Source organism: Apiospora aurea, assembly GCF_038362705.1.
Source record: "Apiospora aurea strain CBS 24483 chromosome Unknown utg000008l_segment0_segment0, whole genome shotgun sequence".
Classification (NCBI taxonomy): domain Eukaryota; kingdom Fungi; phylum Ascomycota; class Sordariomycetes; order Amphisphaeriales; family Apiosporaceae; genus Apiospora; species Apiospora aurea.
The window spans coordinates 740,411-765,762 of NW_027117395.1; the positions used below are offsets into that span (position 1 = coordinate 740,411).

At 56.7% G+C, this 25,352-nt stretch overlaps 8 protein-coding genes across 8 annotated transcripts; 6 read left to right on the forward strand and 2 right to left on the reverse strand.

The window, feature by feature from the left end:
- Positions 1-874: 874 nt before the first annotated feature.
- On the forward strand, positions 875-2,759 carry PG986_011715 (cytochrome P450 monooxygenase FCK2; the record flags this gene model as incomplete). Its single annotated transcript, XM_066847937.1, has 4 exons — positions 875-1,457; positions 1,533-1,939; positions 2,009-2,366; positions 2,452-2,759. 4 exons carry the CDS (start codon positions 875-877, stop codon positions 2,757-2,759), a joined length of 1,656 nt encoding a protein of 551 aa, XP_066694633.1.
- A 1,035-nt stretch (positions 2,760-3,794) lies between these two features.
- Positions 3,795-4,968, forward strand: PG986_011716 (carbon-nitrogen hydrolase; the record flags this gene model as incomplete). The annotated part of the gene is made up of 3 exons (XM_066847938.1): positions 3,795-3,973; positions 4,084-4,520; positions 4,628-4,968. The coding sequence occupies 3 exons, from the start codon at positions 3,795-3,797 to the stop codon at positions 4,966-4,968; spliced, it is 957 nt and encodes a 318-aa protein (XP_066694634.1).
- A 1,181-nt stretch (positions 4,969-6,149) lies between these two features.
- Positions 6,150-7,062, forward strand: PG986_011717 (hypoxanthine guanine phosphoribosyltransferase; the record flags this gene model as incomplete). Its single annotated transcript, XM_066847939.1, has 3 exons — positions 6,150-6,182; positions 6,359-6,805; positions 6,889-7,062. The coding sequence occupies 3 exons, from the start codon at positions 6,150-6,152 to the stop codon at positions 7,060-7,062; spliced, it is 654 nt and encodes a 217-aa protein (XP_066694635.1).
- Positions 7,063-8,285: 1,223 nt separating this feature from the next.
- On the reverse strand, positions 8,286-9,627 carry PG986_011718 (uncharacterized protein; the record flags this gene model as incomplete). Its single annotated transcript, XM_066847940.1, has 3 exons — positions 8,286-8,603; positions 8,651-9,419; positions 9,479-9,627. The coding sequence occupies 3 exons, from the start codon at positions 9,625-9,627 to the stop codon at positions 8,286-8,288; spliced, it is 1,236 nt and encodes a 411-aa protein (XP_066694636.1).
- A 1,001-nt stretch (positions 9,628-10,628) lies between these two features.
- Positions 10,629-11,828, forward strand: PG986_011719 (uncharacterized protein; the record flags this gene model as incomplete). Its single annotated transcript, XM_066847941.1, has 2 exons — positions 10,629-10,869; positions 11,020-11,828. The coding sequence occupies 2 exons, from the start codon at positions 10,629-10,631 to the stop codon at positions 11,826-11,828; spliced, it is 1,050 nt and encodes a 349-aa protein (XP_066694637.1).
- Positions 11,829-11,969: 141 nt separating this feature from the next.
- Positions 11,970-13,567, reverse strand: PG986_011720 (uncharacterized protein; the record flags this gene model as incomplete). The annotated part of the gene is given in 5 exon segments (XM_066847942.1): positions 11,970-12,153; positions 12,173-12,914; positions 13,081-13,238; positions 13,294-13,510; positions 13,549-13,567. The coding sequence occupies 5 exon segments, from the start codon at positions 13,565-13,567 to the stop codon at positions 11,970-11,972; spliced, it is 1,320 nt and encodes a 439-aa protein (XP_066694638.1).
- A 1,186-nt stretch (positions 13,568-14,753) lies between these two features.
- Positions 14,754-16,047, forward strand: PG986_011721 (UROD/MetE-like protein; the record flags this gene model as incomplete). Its single annotated transcript, XM_066847943.1, has 2 exons — positions 14,754-15,414; positions 15,479-16,047. The coding sequence occupies 2 exons, from the start codon at positions 14,754-14,756 to the stop codon at positions 16,045-16,047; spliced, it is 1,230 nt and encodes a 409-aa protein (XP_066694639.1).
- Positions 16,048-21,913: 5,866 nt separating this feature from the next.
- PG986_011722 (uncharacterized protein) lies at positions 21,914-24,537 on the forward strand (the record flags this gene model as incomplete). The annotated part of the gene is made up of 2 exons (XM_066847944.1): positions 21,914-23,578; positions 23,857-24,537. 2 exons carry the CDS (start codon positions 21,914-21,916, stop codon positions 24,535-24,537), a joined length of 2,346 nt encoding a protein of 781 aa, XP_066694640.1.
- Between the last annotated feature and the right edge of the window lie 815 nt (positions 24,538-25,352).

Sequence of the window (25,352 nt, forward strand, 5' to 3'; positions counted from 1 at the left end):
ATGTAGATTGCCTAACCACTGGCCCGCTTATCGACATGAAGTTTGTATAAGAAACTGGAGCCTATGCACCTTCGAACACTCTTATTTGTCTCTTGAGGTAGGTAGTTGAGGGTGAGCCCCATGGAAATATCCTTGGGTGCTGTTCGAGAACCGGATAGGGACCTCATTTCTGACTCACCTGACTGGTGTTACTTTGGTTCGCTTTGTCGCCAAGGAGCATTTGAACTGCTGCAGAGGAGTCTTGATGTAGCCACACTGCGTACATACCGGACTGGGCAGGCAGACAGATGGTGGGAGAAGCAGTTGCGACCTATACGTGCAATGCAGAAAGCAGTAACACGTGACCAGCCTGAGCAGACCTGGGCCAATCGAAGGTTATAACAGGGCCATAATATGCTACCTGATGACCCGGGCTTTTATAGCATACGAATACTACCTATATGTAGTCAAAGTACCAGAAGCACCAAGCTCAATACGACAGAGACCTTGAGAAATCTCTTTCCAGATTCGGTAAAAGTATATTACATGCGTGCGCCTAGTCTTATCAGTCTGGGCCACTGCCCCTTTCGCCTCTTTACTGGTCCAAAGCTTCGCTCTGCAAGCACATATGTATAATGTGGCTGTCAGTATTCGGCTTTGTCCTGCAGGTGATTTCGTCGATCTGACGCAATTACTTCCCGAAGGGAATAAAAAAACAATAACCTCGTCACTGCTTACACCCCAACTTTCGTTACTCGTGGCTGGGTAACTGCACGTTTCGTATCCTATGGATTTATAATCTCCCCTCTTCCCCTCAAAAGTAGGTTTGCTTCATACCGGGGACAGGAGACGAACCATTTTTGACGATAAACACTTTTTTCAAAACGGTCACAAGATGGACGTCGATATTGCACTCGGAGTCGCCTTCGCGACGGGAGTAATACTTCATGTATTCCTCTTCCGAATTGGTGAATGGGACACTTGGGCAACCAAGCTTATGAGGGCCCCATTCATAGTTTTAGCTGCCCTCAGCGTTGCCCTGACCTGGCTGAGACCGGCAGAACCCATCCTGCAGTCGTTCATCTATGCTTGCCAACTGGATGCCGCCTCGCTGGGCGGCATCCTCGTCAGCATGCTGGTCTACCGAGCCTTTTTTCACAGGCTCCGATCCTTCCCCGGCCCCTTTGTGGCTCGACTGTCGTCTCTGTATATGACAAGCCGCGCGTTGAAGAAGATGCAGCCCTGTCACGAACTCAAGAAGCTGCACGAGCGGTATGGCGAGTTCGTCCGGATCGGTCCCATGGAGCTCTCCATCACAGAGCCCGCGGCGTTCCGCGACATCTACGCGAACAGCTCGCCCTGCGAGAAGGGGCCCTTGTATAGCCATGGATACCCCTCGGAGACTGTATTGGAAGTTCGATCGCGCAAGAACCACGGGCCGAAGAGAAAGCCGTGGGATTACGCGTTCACTACCCAAGGTAGGCTGTACCGCTGATATGATAGAACACTCACATATATATACACGCACTACCTTTACTGACAATACTCAAAAGCTCTGAATGACTACGAGGATAGAGTCGGGCGATACACCGACCAGCTATTGGGCCGAATCGAGGAAAGTAAAGGGGCGACGTTTAACATCACACGGTGGTTCAGTTTCTACACCTTCGACGTGATGGGCGAGTTGGCCTTTGGAAAAAGCTTCAGGCAGCTGGAGGATAACGTCGAACACTACATGTCGCGGGTCGCCCATGAAGCCCAGCGCATGATCGGCGGCGTTTTTATCTACCAACCGTGGTTCATAGCCACCTTCCGGACGACGCCCGTACTGAATTGGGGTTGGTTGAAGCTGCAGGCCTGGTCGAACGAACAGATTCGAAACAGGCTGTCGAACGAGCCGAAGGTGCCTGACATCTTCCACTGGATCAGTTCGGAGTATCGGCGCAACCCAAGGCCTACGGTACGTGAAAAGTCGACTCGGATGCGGTGTTATGGCGGTGTGGCATCGCATTACTGACACTTAAAGCAGCCGCTGGACAAATTGAACCTCCAGGCTGAAATCAGACTCATCGTGATCGCCGGAAGCGACACGACCGCCATGACGCTCACCGGGCTCTTCTACCATCTCGTGAAGGCGCCAAAGGTCGTGGCGAAGCTACGCGACGAGATCGACGGGCTCGCGGCCCAAGGCGATCAGGCGCTGACGAAGAACGCGTCGCTGGCCAAGCTCAGATACTTGCAGGCCTGCATCGACGAGTCGCTCCGCTTGCTGCCGGTCGTCCCTACGAGGCTTCAGCGCATGACACCCCCCGAGGGAGCTCAGATCGGGAGCCGCTGGGTCCATGGCAGTACTACTGTCGTCGCGCCCTCTTGGATCCTGTGCCGAGGTAAGTAGCAAGTCACGTACCTCTCCTGGCCGTCACAGAGGTATCAATTGGTGGGCATGGCGTTGACCGCATTGTTCCCTTCAAGATTCCCGCTGTTTCGCGCGCCCTGATGAGTTCGTCCCGGAGCGATGGACAACGGAGCCCGACCTCGTCCTCGACGCGTCCGTCTACGCGCCCTTCTCGGTCGGGCGCTCGTCGTGCGCGGGCAAACAGCTGGCTCTTCTTGAGCTTCGCCGGACTGTCGCGCTCATCCTGCATCGGTACGACTTCGCCCTGGCCCCGGAACAGCGCATTGAGTCCTTCGAAAGCGGACTCGAGGACCGTTTCACTTTGAACCCACCGGAGTTCAAACTCGTGTTCAAAGCGAGGGAATTATCATCTCGCGCCAGTTGATAAGTTAGTTGTTTGTTGAAGACGTGCAAAGTGGGTGGATATTGCTCCCTTCGGTGTTCTTGCGCGCATCAGGGCTACTCACCGGGAGCAACACGCTACGTAGTATGATGCGAAAGGGGACGATCTTGAACAGAAACTGTCGGTCATGTCTGAAATAACTGCATAGTACCCTGCAACATATATGCCAATGGGTATTTATCGTTGCCATGTAGCATTGAAACTGTTACCATACATCACAGTGTCAAATCCGCCTCGATGGAGTCGCGACCATGGTGCCATTTACAAGCCGCTAACGCGGTGTTGCGAGTCAGTAGCACTTGCCGGCGTATTTCCCTTCACAGACCATCACATCACTGCTAAGAAGCCGAAGCCCAATTGGGAAACCTGCAGACATACTGGGCGCGACACCAGCACCGGGTGATCTTGCATCCAATGCATGACAAACGACCGTTGCATATGCAAACCTCGCAAAGAGCTGCTTTCGTGTAGAGCCAGGTCGTCCACATCGAGCGGGAGATGCATGTAGGTTATGGTGGAATCCCTTGGAGTCGATGCGGGGTAGGTCGGAGGCTCGTCTGGCAGGGCAGGCATTTTTGCTGCGTTCCTGCGCGCAATAAGGAAAACATAGCATAAAGGTTCACTGGGCAGCCCAGAAAGCGAAGGATAATATAAAGCCCATACTTAGTCGTTGAAGGGCCGGTTCACCGCCGCTGAATATTTTCTGAAATGGTCTGGTTTTGCCTTCCAGTCATTTACCAGCGCTCATACTCGCTATAGCCGGAACCGGGGCAACCTCCGGCGCATCTCCCTGGGCGACCCCAGTCATGGGATAGAGTTTCCGTGCCGCGTATTGAATACGGAGACAGAGATGCGAAAACGGCCGGGAGCAAGTCGCGAGCCCGGCTTCCTATAAGAAGCCTGGTCGCCCGCCTGGCAGTTACGGCTGGCTGGCTTCAGCTACGACTTGACATTTATAATCGCAGTGCCCAGCAACACGGATAAAGTACTTGAACAAAACCCCGCATCAACGACAAGATGGCCGATTTCAAAAAGACTCCGCTGCGCGTTGCCGTCACACAAGCCGAGCCTGTATGGCTCGACTTAGACGCCACCGTGGAGAAGACATGCGCCCTCGTTGCCGAAGCGGCTTCGAACGGCGCCCGCCTCATCTCGTTTCCCGAGTGCTGGATCCCCGGTTACCCAGCGTGGATATGGTGAGTCCATCGGCTCTTTCATGATCCTGCCCTATTTTGAAACGACGGAAATGCCCGTTGGGATTTGGTAGTATGCAATAACCAACACCCACCCGCCCTCTCGAACTCAGGGACCGCCCCGTAGACCCGGAGATGATAGTAGCCTACACCCGCAACTCCCTGTCCCTCGAATCGGCCCAAATGGACCGCATCCGCGCCAGCGCGGCTGCGCACCAGATGGTCGTCGTCCTGGGCTTCGGCGAGAACCGGCAGGGCTCGCTGTACATCTCGCAGGCCGTCATCGACGAGGACGGCGAGGTCCGGACGACCCGGTCCAAGCTGAAAGCCACCCACATGGAGCGCACCGTCTTCGGCGACGCGTCGGCCGAGTGCCTCGCGGGCGTGACCGAGACCGCCGTCGGCCGCGTCGGCGCGCTCAACTGCTGGGAGCACTGCCAGCCCCTGCTCAAGTACCACATGTACACGCAGCGGGAGCAGATTCACGTCTCGGCGTGGCCGCCGGTCGATCCGCATCAGGGTCCGGAGTTGTGGTCCATGTCGCGCGAGGGTACGTCCTTTCCTAACCCACATGCCTTTGCCGTGCATACCTTCCGAAATTGTTGAAAGCTCGTTCCGTTTTACTGAATTACCTTACTTACTTACTTATGCAAGCAGGCGTGGAAAACCTGTCGAGGACCTACGCCCTCGAGTCGCAGTCCTTCGTGCTGCACACCACGACCGTGCTGGGCATGGCCGGGATCGAGCGGATGAAGACGCAGAACAGCATGCTCATGGCGACGCCCGGCGGCGGTTGCTCGGCCGTGTTCGGGCCCGACGGCCGCAAGCTCACGACGGACATCCCCGGCGGGGAGGAGGGCATCGTCTATGCGGACCTGGACTTTGACGCCATCATCATGGCCAAGTCCTTCCTCGACCTGTGCGGGCACTATAGCAGGCCCGACTTGCTGTGGCTGGGCGTCGATAAGGCCGTGAAGAATGTTGTGAGGGAGAAATGAGCGAGAGTTACATACATTCCGTCTCTTGCAGGCCATCCAGCGCCGTCAAGCTTTGCGAGGGAACCAAAAATGTCTTCCAAGGTCAGGAAAGAATGCCAAGACATACCGTTTCCCTCAAGACCATTCCCATGATGATTTCGCAGTGCATGCTTTAACTAGTCGAAATCAGGTGAGTGGTATTGAGGTGCTACCCTGACACGATTTACGAGCTACTCCTATTTCTGGGCTGCCCAAAGTCAAAAAAGGGGTGGCTGTGGCTCGTATTTCCTATGGGTAGTGTTTTTGCCCGACCGCGCTTGGACGAACAGTGGTTGGTTCTTTCTCAACTTTTGGTCAAGTCCCACCTTCCAAGATCTTCACTACCTCGAAACGTTGCTCCTTCCTGTGACAGTTCAATCAACAATTTGCCTGGAGCAGTTTTTCTATTTTTGCACCAGCTCTTCGGGCTACCCGTGTAACGCAAGGGATGGCCCTCCCTCGCGTTCGAAGCAGACACAGCTAATTGCTGGGGCCCCGAGGGCAGCGCAACACCAGCTCCGCGATTCTTGTCGCAAGTCAGCTGCGACTCATTCTGCAGAAGATGAATTTGTCCAAGTAGATGACTAAAATTGCCCACTACCAATTGACAACCTTCTCGCATTCTATTTGCTCTACGATGCGCAAGTAGCCCGTGGCAATTAGTGAGTTCTTTTTCGCTTTGGCAAAATGATCAACATGCGTGATGAGAAGGTCCAGGTCTAATGGAAAGCGGCGAACTCCATCGCCCCCAAACAGCCAAGACAGCAAAAGAAGGAACGAGGGACAGGCAGGGAGGGAGGGTCTGAGGGTGTGTGGGGTTACTGGCCGCAGCAACGCAGGACTTTTCGCCTTTTTAAGTGAAGCGAGGGAAGCCAGGCCAGGCACTAAAATCTAGCAGTCTACCGCGGGGTCGTCGAAAAATGAGGGCGCTTCAGTCACAGCTCGACCCCACTAAAATTTCCTCGAACACTGTTAACCTAGTGATTAATGCGAATTTGCCTGATCGGGTCAGCGCCTCTGCGAGAGAAAACAAAAACCCTCCTGGCCTGGACAATCGCATTCGACGTAAACCGTACAACTTGGCCTCTCTTTTCTCCCGCATAGACGAAACCCGAGCCTACTGGCATATCTGCATCTGCGTCCCGGCAGATAATACCGCCAACATGGTCGAGAAAGTTTACGTAACCTACAATGATGTGAGTGCCCTCTCCCGTCTCTGCCCCGCATCAAATCGCACAGCGAGGTGGTGAAACTACATACCTACATCGTGTCGCGCGCGTCGTCTGCGGCCATCCCACGCCTTTTTCGAGTCGTACAAACGTCTTCGGACACACCGGCAACTTGATAACTGACCAGGCATGTCTCTACCCAGGTCCACAAGCTATGCCAGGAGGCGGCCGTCCAGATCCTCCAGGACTTCCAGCCGAACCTCATGATCGCCATCGGCGGCGGCGGCTACGTCCCCGCCCGCATCCTGCGCTCCTTCCTGAAGCAGCCCGGCAGCCCCAACATCCCCATCCAGGCCATCGGCCTGTCCCTCTACGAGCAGCTCCCCGAGACCAACCCCAAGAGCGGCACCACCACCCCCGGCGCCATCGAGCAGATCGGCCACAAGGTCACCCGCACCCAGTGGCTCGACCTCACCAGCCTCGGCGGCATGGAGAACCTCGTCGGCAAGCGCATCCTCATCGTGGACGAGGTCGACGACACCCGGACGACGCTCGAGTACGCCGTCAAGGAGCTGGAGAAGGACGTCGAGCAGGTGCGCCAGAGACTCGGCCTGAACGAGGAGACCCAGTTCGGCATCTTCGTCTTACATGTAAGTCCCTTTTCCAGAGAAGAAGGGCGGTCCATTCAAATCGCTGTTATCCTGAACATTTGACTTACATCTTCCCCATACAGAACAAGGACAAGCCCAAGAAGGGCACCCTGCCCGCACACATCACCACCAAGGAGCGATACGTCGCTGCCCGAACCGTCGGCGACATCTGGATCTGCTACCCCTGGGAGGCTACCGACATCGAGGAGCACGACGAAGCCGCTAGAAAACAACAAGACAAGTCAAGTAACGCTTAAAAGCGAAAAGCTAAAAAGAAAAAAAAAGCCCTTGACTCCTCTCTACGCTCGCAAACGATTCTACGATATAGACCATAGACGATGAAAGTTACAGTAAAAGACCCCCATGCGCTTGCAATACTGTGATATTTCTTCATTACTATCATGAAACATTGCCGGGCTATGGGTACGTATCCAAAGGCCGTCATCAAGTTCGGAGGGGCTTTGCCGGGTACAAAACCCCCGATCCCTTGTGTTGCCCATGTACACCCATGGAACTCTAGAATATGTTTGCGACGTGTTTGCGCCCTTGCTAGGAGAGATGGGTTCGGCCATGAGTCGGGCTCGCTCACGTAACATTGCAAATTGTGACATGTAAGTCCCGGATCTCAGGGTCAACAGCGGGTAACAGATTCGGTTATGCACGCAGAACCACTGTCTTGCCGATCCGTCCCGTCGCATGGTACGACTACTCCAACAGATTGGTCGAAGAGACATATCTCGTCACACGGAAATATGATGACTCATAAGAGGCCACTAGAAAGCATAGATCAGGTGAACCTTATCTACCTGTGTATGTTACATGCAGATTGGCCTTTTCCTTGGATACGCTGATCCTTTGACCATCGTATCTCTATCGGAATGAAACAGAAGATATGCCTCCGGTGCCGATATATATATACATGTGTACAACATCTGCGGCAAGCTGCTATGACGGCCATTTCGGCCGCCCGAGTCAGACGGCTTTCTGACCTAAACCCCTTTACTAGGTGTCTAGTTCCCGTCACCACGAACACGCACAGCTAAGCTGGCCGATGGGCCGGGTCAGAAATGTAACATTTTCTGGCGTCGTTGGTAGGAGTCAGAGAGCCGCTGGCCGGTATTTTCGAGCCCCCCCCTTTTTTTCTCTGTCCGTGGCCAATGCCGCCCGTGAGTAAGGTGAAGCAACTCCAAACCGATACCTTGGGTAAGTAAGTTTCCTTCGGGGAACAGCCCGAGTTCGGAGCCATATCTCATAAGTGACATATAGACCCAAGACCGTTCAAGTCAAGGACTCTGTGTGAGCACCATTTCACACAACAATGATTGCAAGCATGGCTGGAAAATCATCGTTGAGAACTTCGTGGCTCTATCGTCTATCGTACACCGTACACCGAAATGGTGTTTTGGGCGAGTCTCTTTCATAGAGGGCACTCAACAGCCACTCGCATGCGTTTATTGCCCTCCCATAACTTTTACTCCTTTTACTCCAGCTGAATAATCCACCCATCCCCCTCCGTCTCCCCCTTCGCGTCCACGCCACCCCAGACCACGACGCTGTTCCCCGTCCCCATGACGTCATACCCAAAGAAGCCCCGGGGCCCCGGGTGCAGCTTGCCCGCGTGGCCCGACACGTCGCCGGGCGGCTTGACCTGGACCTCGGCCCACGTGTGCTTGCCCGAGGCGCCAAAGAGCGCGCGGATCGCGTCCTTGATCTTGGCCGGCTGCACCGCCTCGGAGAGGGAGGTCGACTTGTGCGCCACGTCGCTCGAGGGCAGCTGCAGCGTCCACATGTCGCTCCACTGCGTTGGCTTCGACGTCTCGCCGCTGGCCGGGGAGAGGGGCTGGCGCTGCGCTCGCCGAAGAAGTAGAGCAGGTAGTTGCGGCCGTAGCCCGTCGACACGTGCAGCAGCCCGCCGTTCTCGCGCGGCCGCGGGCCGGGGGCCAGCGGGTTCGTGGGGAAGATGATGCTCTCCCAGCTCACCTGCGGCCCGTCGGCGTGGTGGTTGGTGTCGAGGAAGTGCAGGCTGCTGCTGAGGTCGTCGTTGCCGGCGATCAGGTAGAGCGTGCCGTCCGCGAAGGCGGCGTTGGACGTCACGGCGGGCGCGTCGGGCAGCGGGGTCCAGGTCTTGGAGTCGTAGTTGAAGCGCCAGACGTCCTCGAGCGGGACGCCGCCCTCGTCCTTGCCGCCGTACAGGATGAAGTCGTTGTCCTGCGCGAACAGCCTGGCCTCTTTGCGCGCGGGCGGGGGCAGCGACGTCGAGGCCTCGGCGCGCAGGGCGTGCCAGGCGGACTTCTCGACGTCGAAGAGCCAGATGGTGGCGTCTTGGACGAGGGCGCCGGCCTCGTCGGCGCCGCCGAAGATGGCGACGCGGCCGCGGGAGGCGCAGGCGGCGTGGTCGCTGCGGGCGGAGGGGACGCCTTCGTGCTCTACGAGGGGCAGGGCGGGAATGAGGCGGTAGTCCGATCCCTTGGCGGTCTGGTCCTGAGAGGTAGGCAAGGCCACCACGTGAATCTCGTTGTCGGCGAGCTTGTTGTTGCTGCTGGTGCGGCCACCGAAGATGTAGGCTCTGTTGCCGACGACGGTGAGAGAGTGGTGAGACCGGACAAGCGATGCTCTGTTGGTTTCAGTTAGCAACGTCGTTACGATCAAACGTCGCAAGTCTAGACTACTGACCTCGTGCCGTCGGGAGCGGATGTGGCAATCTGGAAGAAGGCGGCCTTCAGGCCATTCGTCGGCTGTGCTACAGTGTAAGCAGCAGTGGCTTGAGCAGCCGTGGACAGGACCTGCTCGGCTGCGAGCGCCCCAGCAGCTATTTCGGCCATGTTGGTGATGTTGGAGCTGTAGTTTCTTCGACAGGGAAGGAAATTGAATGATTGATGGGATGAGTAAGTGTCGTTGTATGCTCACGCGACAACTTTTGGAGGCTGGAAGTAATGTTGTCTTTGGCCCCCTCCAGAGCAAGAAGAGAGCTCTATCGGCAGATGACGTAGCTGGCGGGCGGGCTTCCTTTGTCCCTTGCATTAGCGAGCTCTTACCCTCTTACTGTATGTACCCTTACGTTATCCCGCCCTCAGTTGCGCTAAAAACGGGACCCGAGCGTCTGATCATGACGAATGAATTGGACTGCGCAAAGTGATTAGCACAATGCAACTACCAGACTTGGGATGGATTTGGGACGATTATCGCTCGAGCTGTCCATCAATTCGGGTCGGCTTTCCCTGGACCAAATTGCCTGGTTTGACTGACGTACTACTATGGGCTCACGTATCTTCCCCGGAGGTTCCTGACAGGTTGACAGGCAACAGGGTTGAACAAACACCTTGGACCAGATATTGGTCCAATGAAATTAGGTTATGCTCGACAGCATTTAGGGCACCTAGTTGGCCGCTAATCCTAGATGCGTGTTTAGCGATAGCTTCTCGATCTATCGAGCCGTTGCGACCACAGAACCAGTTATAGATCTTAGATCTGTTATACGCATCCAACTTATCAAATGAATACCTTGCATCTCTCTACACCGGACATACGATCGTCTCCCCATCTTCGTATGAATCATACGGAGGCAAGTGAGCATGCATGCGGTCTTCTTGCGAATAGCGTCGCCGTATCCACGTCAGCATGCATTCCGCCAACACAGCAATTGATGCATGGGCATGGGTTGCCATGAGTACCCCGCCTTCTGGCGAATGGCTGAATGACCTCGCAGAGCATGAAGCCGAGGCTATATATATATATACATGCATAGCATCGTGTGGTCTTGCCAGGGCTGCCTAGGCCACATCTCGCTCCACGCGTGAACACTTCTAAGAGGGATTTCGGCACAATGCACTTCAGACTGGCAAAGGCCGCATTGCTGTGGCTGTACTGCGGCAGCACCTTTGGTCTCGAGACACCCCACCGCCGTTCGTACTTCTATGTCGGCGGAAAATATGTCGATGACGGCGCCGGCGGGCACCTCTTGCAAGACCAGATGTACGTCGAAAGACTGAGCCCCGTCGACGGGCCGTCGCAGCCCACGCCCATCGTCTTGGTCCACGGCCAGGGGCAGACAGGCACGGTGAGAAGTCCAAGACCCCACTTGAGCGCGGTTGTTGCGCGTCGAAATCACTAAAACCGCAAAATCCTCCCAGAACTTCCTGAACAAGCCCGACGGCGGCGTCGGCTGGGCCTCGCGCTTGCTAGAACAGGGCTACGAGCTCTACCTCGTCGACCAGACCTTCCGCGGCCGCTCCCCTGGAGACCCGGCGCGGGCCAGGACGAGCCCTCGGCCTTCGCGGCCGAGTACATCCAGCAGCGCTTCACCGCGGTCGCGGACTACCGGCTCTGGCCCCAGGCGGCGCTGCACACGCAGTGGCCGGGCAACGGGGCCATGGGCGACCCCGTCTTCGACGCGTTCTACACATCGGGCGTCCAGTACATGAACAACGCGACGTACCAGCAGACGGCCGTGCAGGCCGCGGGCGCGGCGCTGCTGGACCGCATCGGCAAGCCCGTCGTGCTGCTGGGCCACAGCCAGGGCGGGATCATGCCGCCGCTGATCGCGGACGCGCGGCCGGGGCTGACGCGGGGGCTCGTCCTGCTGGAGCCGAGCGGGCCGCCGTTTCGGGACGTGGCGCCCGCGGTCGCCAAGGCGGCGCGGGCTTGGGGGCTGGCGGATATCCCGCTGACGTACAGTCCGGCCGTCGCGCGGCCCGAGGCTGACCTGACGAGACGGGAGTTCGCGGCCAAGGACGAGAATCACACGGCTTGTGTCTTACAGGCGGAGCCCCCGGCGCCCCGAAAGCTCGCGAACTTGGTGGATATCCCGATTCTGACCGTGACCAGCGAGGCCTCCTTTCACGCACAATATGACGAGTGTAACGTGAGATACCTACGGCAGGCGGGTTGCAGCAAGGTTGAGCATGTGGAGTTGGGCGACGTAGGGATTCATGGCAATGGGCATATGTTCTTCATGGAAAGCAACAGTGATGAAATACAGGAGCTGGTGCACAGCTGGCTTCTCAACATCACGAAAGCCAATTGAAGCTATGTAGAGACACAGTAGCAACAGCATATCCGTAGTCGCTGAAGAGACTTGATCATGTTTTGATAATTAGTCTAGCATCTAAAGCCCAAATATAATGCTAAAGCTAACTCGTGGGTATCCGCTATCTATCAACATCAATCACAAAATCTGCAGCAACTCATCAACGTTGATCGTATCAATCCTCTCCACCGTATCCAGAATCTCCCTCTGCCTATCCTCCGAATAACAAGCCGCCGTGACCCCCAAAAACTTATTGTGCACCTGCTCCCGAGAAAACGGGTGCTCGTCCTCGCCCAATGGATGGACAATGCGCCTCCGTAAGCTTGGTCCCGTCCGCGAACCGAAACGTGACGCGCGCCTCGAAGTCCCGCACGTCGTCCGCGACAACGGCCGTCACCCTGCGGCAGAGCGCCAACACGTCCGCGTCGCCCAGCTTCTCGTACATGGCCCACCCGGCCCCCACGCCGTGCAGCCAGGCCACGGCGACCTGGTAGTAGACGCTGAACTGCGCGTCGACGACCGTCCGGGGCCGCAGCTTGTTCGGGATCGCGGTCGCGACGATGGGGAAGGAGCCGGGCGACAGCTCGACGGTGAAGCCGTCAATCTCCCTCCTCTTCGTCTCCTCATTCTCCTTCTCCTTCTCCCGCGCCGCGACGTTGACGACGGCCTCGATAGCCGCGTGCGTCATCCGACAAGCCGGAAACGGCTTCATCGCCGTCGCCGCGAAACCCCACTCCGTCCCCAACCCCTCCGTGACCCCCTCGCCCGTGCCCGTGGCCGAGAACGCATGCAGCAGCCCGTGCGCGCCCTCGACGGGCTCGGTCGCGCCCACGGCCCCGGCTCCCGCCAGCGCCGCGCCCACGAAGGCGTCGTGCACCGCGAAGCCCGGGTGCAGCCGCTTGTTCCATGCCCCGTTGGCGAGGAACTGCATCGTGCCGCCCGCGCGCGACAGGGCCAGGCCCAAAGCGTCGGCGGTCTGGGACGCGGAGAAGCGGCGCAGCTTGCAGATGGCCGCGGTGGCGCCGAAGATGCCGGCGGTGGCGGTGTTGTGGAAGCCGCGGGTGTATCCGCCGTAGTTTAGACCTGTGGTGTTATCTCGAGCTTAGCGATTGGCAGCGTGATTGGTAAAGAAGGGCAGGGGGGCCCCGCTGTCGGCTTCCCAACCCCCTTTTTTTCTACGAATGGCATGACTCGGCATGTCCCAGGGAATGCGGGAAATGGGAGAAGAGAGAGAGAGATAAGACCTTACCCCGGCCTAGCCGTGTGGTGATCTCATAGCCAACGGCGACAGCCAGCAGAAACGACTTGCCGTCGCTGTGGGACAACTCGGCCTGTGCCAGCGCGGCCGGGATGGCAGTTGCGCCCGGGTGCAGGATGGAGGCAGCGTGAGTGTCATCGAAGTCGAAGCTGTGCGAGTATGCCGCGTTCAGAAAACCGGCCCATTGCGGGAGGAATGACCGACCCTTCGTGCAGACCGTCGAGTGGCCTGTCCCCCCCGCCGCCATGCAGGGCCTGGACGGCCTTCTTCAGGAACGGCTCGCTGGAATCGGCGCCGGCGGCGGCACCCGCCGCGATGCCGATGTGGTCCACGATCAGGTCTTTCAGTTTGTCGATGTGCTTTGCCGTAAGAATTTCGTACTTGGCGTCCACGATGAAGCGGCAGAGCTCCGTCGGCGCCTCTGATGCATCGTCCTGCGGCTTTCGGCTGTCGTCTTACCACCCCATGCTCTCCGCATCTTGGGACATACAAATTGCCTAGACACGACGAGCAATGCGGGGTTTCTGCATGGCACCACACGGTTCTCAATATGTGCTATGGAGAGCCAATGACAGCGGCGGTGTATCGGCGCAATAGATTGAGGGTGTGTTCAAGAATATATGTGCCACCTCCTGGATTCATTGCACCTCTCTATTTTGCGTAACGATACTTCTTTGCGGGGATTAAGCTAAGGGTTGGGCACGAGCGTTACGGCCTCTTTTTAACTTTTCGGGACATTTAGTTTTCGGCGGCTTTAAAAGTAGACAGACAGGCCGTCTTTCACACGTGCACCTATCAAACCGAACCCTAACGACTATTCTGGTAAGATCGCCTCTCTCCAACATGGGAAGTACATGCACACGTGCTGTGTTCCGCAGCTGCAACTTTCTTTTTCCCAGTACCGAATCACCGGTTCTGGACGCGCACGAGGGAGCGGGCGGGGCCCTTTTCTGTGTGGGAGGTCCCGGAAATCGTGAGCGAGGCCCGCTGGCGTTGGGGGCTAAGCGACAATGGCGGCGACCCGGTGGGATGTCGACAGGTCACCGTCGCTCCGGGGATAGTTGCAAAGGTCTCGTCGACGCTTCAATGCTTCATTCTGTATGTCAGAGAGTCATGTCACAATCTCGGCAGGCAGCAACCGTTTTAAGTCCCGACGCGCTATGATGCTCTGGGCCTCTGGGCTCTTCGCCATGGCTGACCCGCAGGAATGGCGCTCGTTCTGCTCGTCGGTTGGCCGCTAGAGTCGCTTTGGCCTCTAGAGTCGCTTTGGTCGCTGGTGTCGCCATTGCCCCCCGGGGCCCCCACCGCTGCACCTCACATCGGGCGTTTTAATACCCACGCCTTGCAGCAAATTGGCCGGGCCGACCTTGTCTTCCATGGCGATAGTTGGCTCTGTTAGGACTCGTTCGCAGCGCTATGTCGCACGCTTTCCCCCGCACACCACAAACTAAATCTTGTAGATGGATCGAAACTACGGCGGCCGGTCATTTCCTTGGTCTTTTCCCTCCTTTTCTGTATCGAGGGGTTGCGGGCAAGAAACTTGGGTATAAATAGCTATCAGACTGGTTCTTTCCCGACGCCGTTCGACCTACTAGTCTTGTCCAGTGAACTTTATTCCTGTTGCTGTACCTATCCTCTACATACTTTAAGTACCTAACCAAGCAATGGCTAGCTTTGAACTTCACACTGCGCCGCCCTTCAGGGCCGAGCAGATGGGCTCGCTGCTGCGCCCCGAGAACCTGCTCGAGGTGCGCGCCAACATCCGCGACAACGGCGTCTCGGAGGAGGAGGCCGGCCTGCACGCCATCGAGAAGGAGGCCGTGGCCAAGGTGGTCCAGATGCAGCAGGACGTCGGCATCAAGGCCGTGACGTCGGGCGAGTACAACCGCACGCGCTTCTGGGGCCTGTTCTGGGACGAGCTGGACGGCAGCCTGCGGCTCGAGAACGCCGACGGCTCCATGTTCCGCCTCTACCACCCGGACGTCGTCTCGCTCATCGAGAAGGACCGCCACGTCATGCCCGGCGACAGCGTCATCGCGGGGGGCAAGCTGCGGCACAACCCGGCCCGCTCCGTCTCCAACCTGCACGAGCTCCGCCTCGTCCAGGCCGCCCTGCCCGAGAGCGAGTGGAAGAACATCAAGCTCACCATGATCACGCCGGCCTGGTTCCACATGCGCTACAAGCACGGCCGCGCCTACGCCAAGGAGGCCTACGCCAACGACGCCGAGTACTTCAAGGACGTCGCCAAGTGCTACCAGGACGAGCTGGCCATGCTCTACGAGGCCGGCCTGCGCAACGTCCAGTTCGATGACCCTGGCATGGCTTGTAAGTTGAACCCCCACCCCCGAACTGCCCCTCAGCAACAACTACTAACATGTTGACACTCTAGACTTCTGCTCGGACAAGTTCCGCCAGGGATGGGAGGAGGACAAGGACAACGAGGGCACCGTGGACGACCTCCTGGACGCCTACATCGCCCTGTACAACGACTCCGTGAGCAAGTGCCCGGCGGACATGCACACGGGCATCCACCTGTGCCGCGGCAACTTCATCGGCGGGCGGCACTTCGCCGAGGGCGGCTACGACGTCATCGCCAAGAAACTGTTCGAGGACCTCAACGTCCACACCTTCTACCTCGAGTACGACACGGAGCGCTCGGGCGGCTTCGAGCCGCTCAAGTACCTGCCCAAGAACAAAAGCGTCGTCGTGGGTGTGGTCAGCACCAAGCTGCGCGACCTCGAGGACAAGGAGGCCATGAAGGCCCGCGTCTACCAGGCCGCCGACGCCATCGCGGCGGGCAGCGGCGAGAGCCGCGAGGAGGCGCTCAAGCGCGTCTGCGTCAGCCCTCAGTGCGGCTTCTCTACCCACGAGTCCGGGTACCCGTTGTCCGAGGAGGACCAGAAGAACAAGCTGGCGCTCGTGCGACAGATTGCCGACGAGATCTGGGGCGAGCCTTAGAAAAGCGGTTCCGTTTCTCGGTTTCTCTTTTCTTTCTTGACGACGTTATGATTTTGCCAAACAAAAAATTGGGTTCAGCGGAAGGGCTATTGGCGCGGCCTACTTCAACAGTGTAATGTATGTCACATATATGATGAGATATGGATCGGAGAGGGCGTGGATTGGATAGGACGGATGGATGGGAAAAGCTTCTGGATTCAACCCAGGCAATGTTGGGGAAATGTTACCATGCATCAGTGGAGTTTTACGACGGCGAGTTACATTATTATATCACTTGAATATAGCCCACGGGGCAAGATTGAGTTGATCTCACTATCAAGATCCTGTCTCCTGACTGTCACTGCAGGCACAGTGTATCAGGGTATGCTGGCACTTCTCTCCTTCCTTCTCCTATGTTGTCGCATTGGCTTGGTGGCTATCACTATTTCGGTAGGTTGGCCCGCGGAGGAATGGACAGCCAGTCACAAGAAACGCGGAGAGCTCCTGTCAAGGCCAAGCCCTGCGCGCGGCACAGGAGACGGCGCCAAGACGGTCCGATGTCCGAATGGCGCAGGCCATTGCCAGTCCGCTCGTTTGGACGAAGCCGACGAAAGTGTCCGAAATCGCAGTGGACGAAAGACGCCTCGGCTTTCCTCCTCTTGCAATACCTTGTATGGGCATAGTAGTCATCGGGGACTTCGTGTCCGCCCTAGGGGCACCTTTTGTAGTCTAGTATTCCGCCCCCGGGCACCTAGATTCATGATACTAGTAGCGTTTCGAGAAGCAAGGAGATCATATAACTTGTTCTGGGGGTCGTGCAAGCCAGATGTGATGTGGTATGTAGATAGCCGGTGTACGAGACGGAGGCAGGTAAAGAGAGGCTGGCGTCGGCGAAGGGCAGCTAATGATGGGTGTGTTGCCGTACAACTCGCCATGTACGATTGCATGGTATCGACGACGGGCAGGCTGCGTAAAGGAGCTTATTGACGACTGCTAAGGAGTCTTTCAACTTCTGCTAGTCGTTATTGTTGCTGGAACTACTGGGTAAAGGCAGAACTGCGAAGGGTTCGGGGAGGCCACTGGTATTCGGCATCGGCTCGGGAAGATTAGGTGGGATAGATTCGGGAAGATCCGATATTGGGATTGCCTTGGTAACTTTGCTATATGAGCTTTCGTGTTTATTAGTTGTATGTAGGGAAGGCTAGCCTGGGCCTGTGTGTCTTATATACGTGTGTGAGAGAGAGATACATTAGTACTAGCTGAAGCGCTTCGTCCTAAAGGGAAGCTGCAGCGGCTTGGGGCAGAGTTAGACGTCGCTCAGTATCCGTCCTGTGATCATCAGGGGAAAACATGGACCGAGGAACGGTGATAGGATTTAGTAAGTTGCCCAAGATGAAACTGAACAACACAATCAGATACATTCTGATACTGGCTCTCGCCCAGAAGACCAGTGTGTGTATGTGTCTGTATATTCAGTATCTTATCTCGAATTTTCATCTTGACACCCCTACATTGGATTTCCATTTGTCTTCTTCTATTTCTAGCAATGAACCCCTATTTCTCAAAGCAATACGGCAGGCGGCTTTCCAGTTCTGCTTCCCCCCGTGTCTCTTCCTTTAATACCAGGACATCAGTCACTACTTCTGCCCAGGCTGCAACCAGCAACTGGCTCGTTTCCCGTATCCGGGCAAGGCTGCCAAGGCTGTCCTACCCGGACGCGGGACGCGGCTGTTCCCGCCGGCACGCCCCATAATCTACCGAAAGGGGAAACAGTATGCAGCCTCGCGACCACAGCAGGCAGAGGCAACCATGACGACAAGCGAAAGATGTGCATAGCTTGTTTCTTTTTCTCGTTTTGGTTTTGCTTTTCGACGGGGAAGGGGATTCTAGAACCGTCTTTTACATAACCTTGATGGAAGCATCGTTTGACTTAACGGCTGCTTGTTTTTCTTTTTCTATTTCCACCTTCGTATATTTCATTGTGTACTTTTCAGCTGGTTCTGGATATCGCCATTCACGAGAGGGACAGAAGATAAGGATTCGTCTCCGAAAAGAAGCATCCTCCTGAACAAATTGCGTTATGCATAGCAAGTCAGGCTGAGAAGTGGTTCGAATGGGCAATGTCCTGCATACTCCCGCTGTATGTCAGCATGCGCCGCTTATTACATGCTGCATGCGGATGAGATATTTGCAGGTGAAGTCTAGACTCATGTCGACTGTGAGATTGCAATTGGAACCAAATCAGATAATCCTGCTCGGAAGAACCATGGTGCCACTCCACTATTTACATGCTGGACATTCGAACCGACTTGACCATGAAGCGAAAACTCTTCTCAGACATCTCTAGAGGTTATCATAGAAAACGCATAATGCTATGCCAGCCCGGGCTATATATGCTGTGTTAATTATACGTAACTGTGTCTAGTTGGGTTCATCGAAATCTCGACAAAAGATCACGTCCAGGGAATCGATGTTGTAACATAATATTTGCCCATGCATATGTACCTGCATAATGCATTATGTATGCGCTTCCAAGCAAGGGAGGTGACCAGGCTGGATTTGGAGCATTGTTACGTAAATTCTATCAGAACCGGTCTTCTGCACGCTGCATGCAACACTTTTTAAAATGAAAATAGGAAAATTTGCTTTGCAATCACATCTCTTCCCTTCCAAGCCATCCCATGATAGGATATGATCGCGCTATGATCGCGACAGATTCAAGACGGCTGATTGGATCTAAACTACACATCTGAAATGAATCTCATTTTGCCCATGACGTACGTACGTGCGTGCGTGCCTGCCTGCCTGGGGCAAGAAAGAGGTCTAAGCTGCAACCCATAAGGAAAAAGCCATACATAGCATTCAGCGCTCTCGGGCGTTTCGAAGCTCGATGTACACGACGTGCAAACAGATGTACATACATCTGACAGACAAGAAGGAAAATGCATGTTCAAGATACAAGCCGCATGCGATAGAGCAGCAGAGACACAGTCTACAGATTCTCCTTTTTTTGCCTTCTGACAGCGAAGGCGAATCCAGGGGCGGAAAACCAAACTCACCAGCCGACTCATGCAAATCCGAGTCAGCGGCGACACGAAAACACTTCAGCCCCTCCCGGGATCCTTCCGGGAGGGATGGAGCCCCTCGCGGATTTTTGTTTATTGTCAGAATATAGAAAATAGCTATTTGCAGTATCAATGTTGCATGTGAAATGGATGATGGGCTTCTTTTTTTTTTTTTTTTCCTTTTTTTCTTTTGCCTTTTGGCCGTTGTAGGGAGAGGGTGCGGACAGGGATGCCAAGACCGGCAAGGGGTGGGAATGAGGCGGATCTGCAGCCAATATTTCCCCATTTGGGCTGGACAGGTAGCATGCAGGGCTGTGCCCAGGCAATGGTTCAACGTGCGCCCGTAGGATTTTACGAGGAGGAGCCTAGGGAGCGCACACACACACTACCACTACACGAACAGACAGGAGGATCTCGTTATTGATCGACATATACCCATACGCCAGCTTACAGCCCGCCTACACGAGCTGCTCGGCGGAGACGAACATCCGCCCCGCACCGGACTTGGGCTGAGAGTGGGAGCAGTGGATAGTGAGAGAAGCTTTTTCTGGTTCTTGATTTTTTCTTTCGTTTTCTTTCCCCTTCAGTTTTGCGAGATATCGCTCACGTATCACGACAGCGCTAGGCGTTACAGTAGCATGCAGGGGATCAAATCACAACGCGCGTGATTCTGGGTGGCAGCTGGCGGCAGAGAGGGTTTCTCATTTGCTCCCCCACCTTTCCTTTCCCATGATGTGTCGGGTATGTCGAGTAAGATCTGGCTCTACTTTTCTGAAAAAGAGGAAATAACGTTGTTGGCATCGTATCATACGAAGAATATCGGATCAGGACCGAACTCGATCCGCCGGTGCTAAAAGCCTAAACCATGTCGAGCTGCATGCATGTGTTGGGACCTGCATGAAGAAATTGCCTATGCCGACTGGCGACTGGGCCCTCTAGACCCTTCAGAGAGAGATCGGGACATTTGGGTATCGGCTCTGTATCGAGTGTCGTGGAGTCTGGAAGATTTCTAGGACGCAATAATGAAGTGATATCGGATGAGATTGGTCTCCAAAGCAGGGAAGCAGGAAGACTAGTGAATCGGAGATTCTGGATAGGATCCTACATAGGGATCCTGAGAACAACTGGAGCAGCAGCTCGAAGTGCTCAGTGCTGAAGGATTGCTTGGCTACTACATACTAGGGCAGTGGCTAGCAGGTGCCGTTCGTTCCCCGCAAAATGGAACGCGCCCAGCAGCGCCCGCCCGAAGCCTTACGTATTGTATTCCGGACCGGCGCTAGGGGCCCTGGCAGGGGACGAGGAGGTGAAACGGTTAACCAATGGAGTCGACAGCCACTCCAATGTTGGGATGGAAATTGGACTGTGCTGGTGTGCCCTTCGGTCTTGTCCGTAGGTAGGTGGCTGCAGGCGTGCAGACGTGCCGACGTGTGTGTGGCTGCGCGGCCAGCAAAACCACGACGCAGGTGCAGAAGGTGGCCTGCCTGGCGGCTTCCAGTTGGCAGGAAACAGTGGTCAATTTCGTTGGTCTGGCAGTCTGGCGATCCCTCGAGGCCTGAAATTTGGTTCTCATCTAAAATTCATTGGAGACGCTGCAGCCAGCGACGATGACGACTGGTCTCCTAGGCCGTCCCCCCCTTACAAGTACGGCTGGCAGCGAGAGAGAAGCCAGAGAAAGGCGTGGTGCCGCGGGAGTTTGGGTCTGCCAAGATGTTTCATTGTCGATCCCTATCAAATACGCCAGTCACTAGTGATGGAACCCCCACTACCTGCCAAAAAACGGCTTGGCCAAAGGGGGTCCCGCCTTCCCGCTAAGTGGCCGGCCAACGTCACCTCGACATTGTTTCCAATCTGCATGTCGAATTGAGCCTGCTGGGTGTGATAGAGGCAGTAGAGGCTTCGTCTACTTGCACAGCCGGTTTGGCGGTACCTGACTAGCCTCACTACATGTAGCCTGATGGATGGAGATTACTGACTGACCTTCCTGAACACGGACGACAGGAACACAACTACATACAGGCGAAAATGCCAGGTCACTCACCACCGCTCTTCGGGCCTACCGCCATGCCAGCGGTACCGACTCCATAGCCACAAGCAAAAGGTCCACCGCCGATGCGGGCGACAGCTGAGCAGCGACCTGGTTCGGGCAGAAGCTGCACAGAAGACCTGGGAAGAAGCAATCCGGAGCCTCACAGGCTCACAGGCTGGCAGGGACGGGTCTTGGGAACGGGTCTTGGGAACGGGTCTTGGTGCGGGCAATTAATTGCACGTACAGATGGACCCCGGCACGAACCCCAGTCCGCCAGGCTTCCGCCAGGAACCACTCCACATGCGACCCCCGGTCCCAGCGACCAACTTGACCGCTGCCAGGGCGAGCCAACCGCGGTCGACATGTTCACTTCCCGAACCATGGGCGAGCTGGCCATGCTGCCCATTTGCTCGCCGACGATCCGAATCACCTTCGCGGCACCAAACTAGGGCCTACACCAGACGCAGTCATCGGACCACGCCAGCATGTGCTTCAGCCCACCCATCTCGCCCTCCAGAGTTTCCCATAGGCATAGGGGGCAAATCGGGATTGCCATGGCCCAGCATGGGGCCCGGAATCCTCTCATCTCACGAGCGAGTAGTAGAAAAGACGGCCGTCTGCCGCCTCTAATCCGACTTCTTTTTGTTCCTCACTCCTCAGCCTCAAGCTTCCAAACAGGTGAACACCACAGTTCCCTTTTGCGCTCCCGGCAGTCACTCTTTTTGGAGATAGTTCCCATACTTCTCCAGTCCATTCTTTATCAACGAATAATACAAAACTGTCCTTCCTTCTAGACATGTTCTTCACAACCCGCGGCCTCATGGCCGCTGCCTCGGCGGCATCCCTCGCCGTGGCCAGCCCCCTCGTTCCTTCCGTCGTCGAGCGCAACATCATCGGTGGCCAGGGTGTCAAGCCCGATGTCACCCTCCTGAAGGATGGCAAGGTCGCCGATGCCCGCGTCGATATCGACCTCACTCTCCTCGACGAGCCCTTGGTTGTCGTCGCTGCCGCCGACCTGGCCGCCAAGGTTCCCAACGTCCTCGACCTCCAGACCGATGTCGATGTCGGCCTCGCCGTCATTTGCAACGACTGTGGTGTCCACGGTTCCGTTGACGTGACTGTCGGCGTTGACAAGCCCCTCCCTTACCTGGAGGTCTCCATCAAGGACTTCCACGCCAAGCTCGATCTCGAGGTTGATCTCTACGCTGGTGCCTACATCGCTCTTGAGCTCTTCAAGCCTGACCAGGTTATCGAGCTCAACCTCCCCGGTCTTCTGGATGTCAAGGCTCAGGTCTACCTCGACCTGATCCTCTCCGCTGAGCTTCCCATCTCTGCCGGCCTTGGCGCTGAGATCTCTCTCGGCAAGGAGTTCAAGATCACCACCAACCTCCTCGAGGAGGCCCCTCTCCAGGCTGATGTTGACGGCACCTACGTCAAGCTTCTGCCCATCTACGTCACCGTTGGCTGCGCCAAGGTTGAGGCTTTCCTCCGCCTCCGCGTCGCTGCCATCGTTGGCCTTGACCTGCACCTCAACGATCTCCTCCCCATCCTGCCCGATGTTGGTGCTGGTGTCGCCCTCGCTGTCGTCGCTGATGTCATGAACCTCAAGCTCGACCTTTGCGACACTCCCAGCTGCCCTGTCTCCGAGGAGGCCTGGGGTATTGATGTCGGTGTCGCCATCGACCTCGATGTCGCCCTCAACGATGTCAGCCTTGTCCACCTCGCCCCTGAGCTCATGGTCGAGGTCCTCGAGATCCCCACCAAGACCAACTGCGCCCACGGCCCCCGCCCCACTGGCGGCAACGGCAACGGCAACGGCGGTGGTAACGGCGGTGACAACGGCAGCCCCTCTGCCCCTGCTGCTTCTGCCACTGCTTCCAAGAGCCCCAGCGACGGTGCCGGTAACGGTTCCGGCAACGGTGGCGACAACGGCGCTCCTGGTGCTGGTGCTGGTGGTGACCCTTACGGTGCTAAGCCCCAGCCCACTGGTGGCAACGGCAACGGCAATGGCAACAACGGCTCTGGCAACGGCTCCAACGGCGGCTCCGGCAACGGCTCCAACAACGGCGGCTCCGGCAACGGCTCTGGCAACAACGGCTCTGGTAACGGCAACGGCTCTGGCAACAACGGCTCTGGTAACGGCAACGGCTCTGGCAACAACGGCTCCGGTAACGGCAACGGCTCTGGCAACAACGGCTCCGGTAACGGCAACGGCTCTGGCAACGGTGGCAACGGTTCTCCCTCTGCCTCCGTCACTGCTACTGGTGCTACCAACGCTGTCACCAACGGCCCCCAGCAGACCTACACCTACGTCGCTTGCCCCGACTGCGACTCTGGCTCCAAGACTACCATCACCGCCACTGGCCCCGCTTCGGTTCCCAAGCACCCTCACACCACTGAGGCTGCCACCACCAAGGTCATTGACTCTACTGTCATGGTTCCTTGCAACCGCACCACTGTCGTGAGCCCCCCCCACCAACTACCCCGCCAAGCCTACCGGCTCCAAGTACCCCACTCAGCAGAAGGCCCGTGACGGTTACGCCGTTGCCCCCGCCCCTGAGCAGCCTGCCCAGCCTGAGCAGCCCAAGCCGACTGGCGAGTACCCCGCTCAGCCCCAGCAGCCTGAGCAGCCTGCCCAGCCCGAGACCACCGTCTCCTCCAACAGCCCCGTCCAGCCTACCCAGCCCGCTCAGCCCCAGCAGCCCAGCGGCGGTTACCAGGTCGGCCAGCCCCCCTAAGCCTGAGCAGCCCAAGCAGCCCGAGCAGCCCAAGCAGCCTGAGCAGCCCGAGCAGCCCAAGCCTACTGGCGAGTACCCCGCCCAGCCTGAGCAGCCCAAGCAGGAGACTTCCACCGTCTCCTCCAACAGCCCCGTCCAGCCTACTCAGCCGGCTCAGCCCCAGCAGCCTGGCGGTGGTTACCAGGTCGGCCAGCCCCCCAAGCCTGAGCAGCCTGAGCAGCCCTCCGCTGGTGTCTCTTCTTCTTCTCCCCCTGCCCCCAAGACTTCTGAGCAGCCCAAGCAGCCTGCCCAGCCTACTGGCGAGTACCCTGCTCAGCCTGAGCAGCCCAAGCAGGAGACTTCCACCGTCTCCTCTAACAGCCCCGTCCAGCCTACCCAGCCTGCTCAGCCCCAGCAGCCCGGTGGCCAGTACCCGGCTCAGCCCTTCAACAACAGCACCGTCCCCGCCACTGGTGTGACTTCCAGCACCGTCAGCAAGCCCGTCGCCCCTTACCCGGTGACCACCCCCGCTGGAGCCACCCAGACCTACCCCGCTGGCGCTGCCCAGCCCACCACCATGAAGAGCTCGCCCACGCCTGGCAGCGGCTACCCCGTCCAGTCCCCCGTCGTCACCGCTGGTGCCGCCGGCAAGGTCGGCAGCGGCTTCCTGGCCATCGCGGCGGCCGCCGTCGCTTTCCTGTAAAGCTATGACATGACAACAATAAAGCTTTGGACGAGTTGAGCTTCACATGAGACGCAGTGGATGAAACGACAGAACGAGCTGGAAACGAGAGGAGTCTGTGCCCCGAGGATGCGCGCACGATCAATGTAAATGGGGAAGAAGTTCTTGTGTCATAATCTTTATTAATTTAATGTAATTACTCCCTCAATGTTAACGATAACTTGTCAATTGAACATACACGTTGCAATGAGATCTAGAGTTCCTTTTCATTCTATGACTTGTCCAGTGACTTGTAATGTCCTCAACTAATTGACGTTTCTGTTCTGCCTTGCCTTAATCAACTAGTCTTCTTAAGCCGTCAATCGTATATCCATAAGCTCGTGGCTACATTAGCACATGGAATCCAGCCTCTGCTCTCCCATACTCGAGTGATAGGACCCAGGTCTCCGTGATGAGCTCCTTCCGTCTTTCTAATGATCTGGTCACCTGTTCTTGCTCTCAAACTAGGAATCCTGCCTGCATCTTCTGTAGTCCCAGATCATGCAAAATTCTTCGACTCGTCACTACGATGCTCCAATGGCCACCTACCCACCTACCGTGGCTGGCTATCGTTTCGTTTCGGTTCCCAGGTTCTGATCAACCTGAGTCAGGCGGCGAGTCCTGGTAGAGAACGCTCGATGGGCACCGAATGGAAGTCAAGATGAGATTTGTGTAGTGGATCGTACACTGACTCTGACAGGGGAAGCGTACCAACCAGACGCGTTTCTGCTGAGCTAAGACGATGGTAGGAAGGTCACTCTTGACGTGGAGATTCATCAGTTGCCATGAGTCTCATG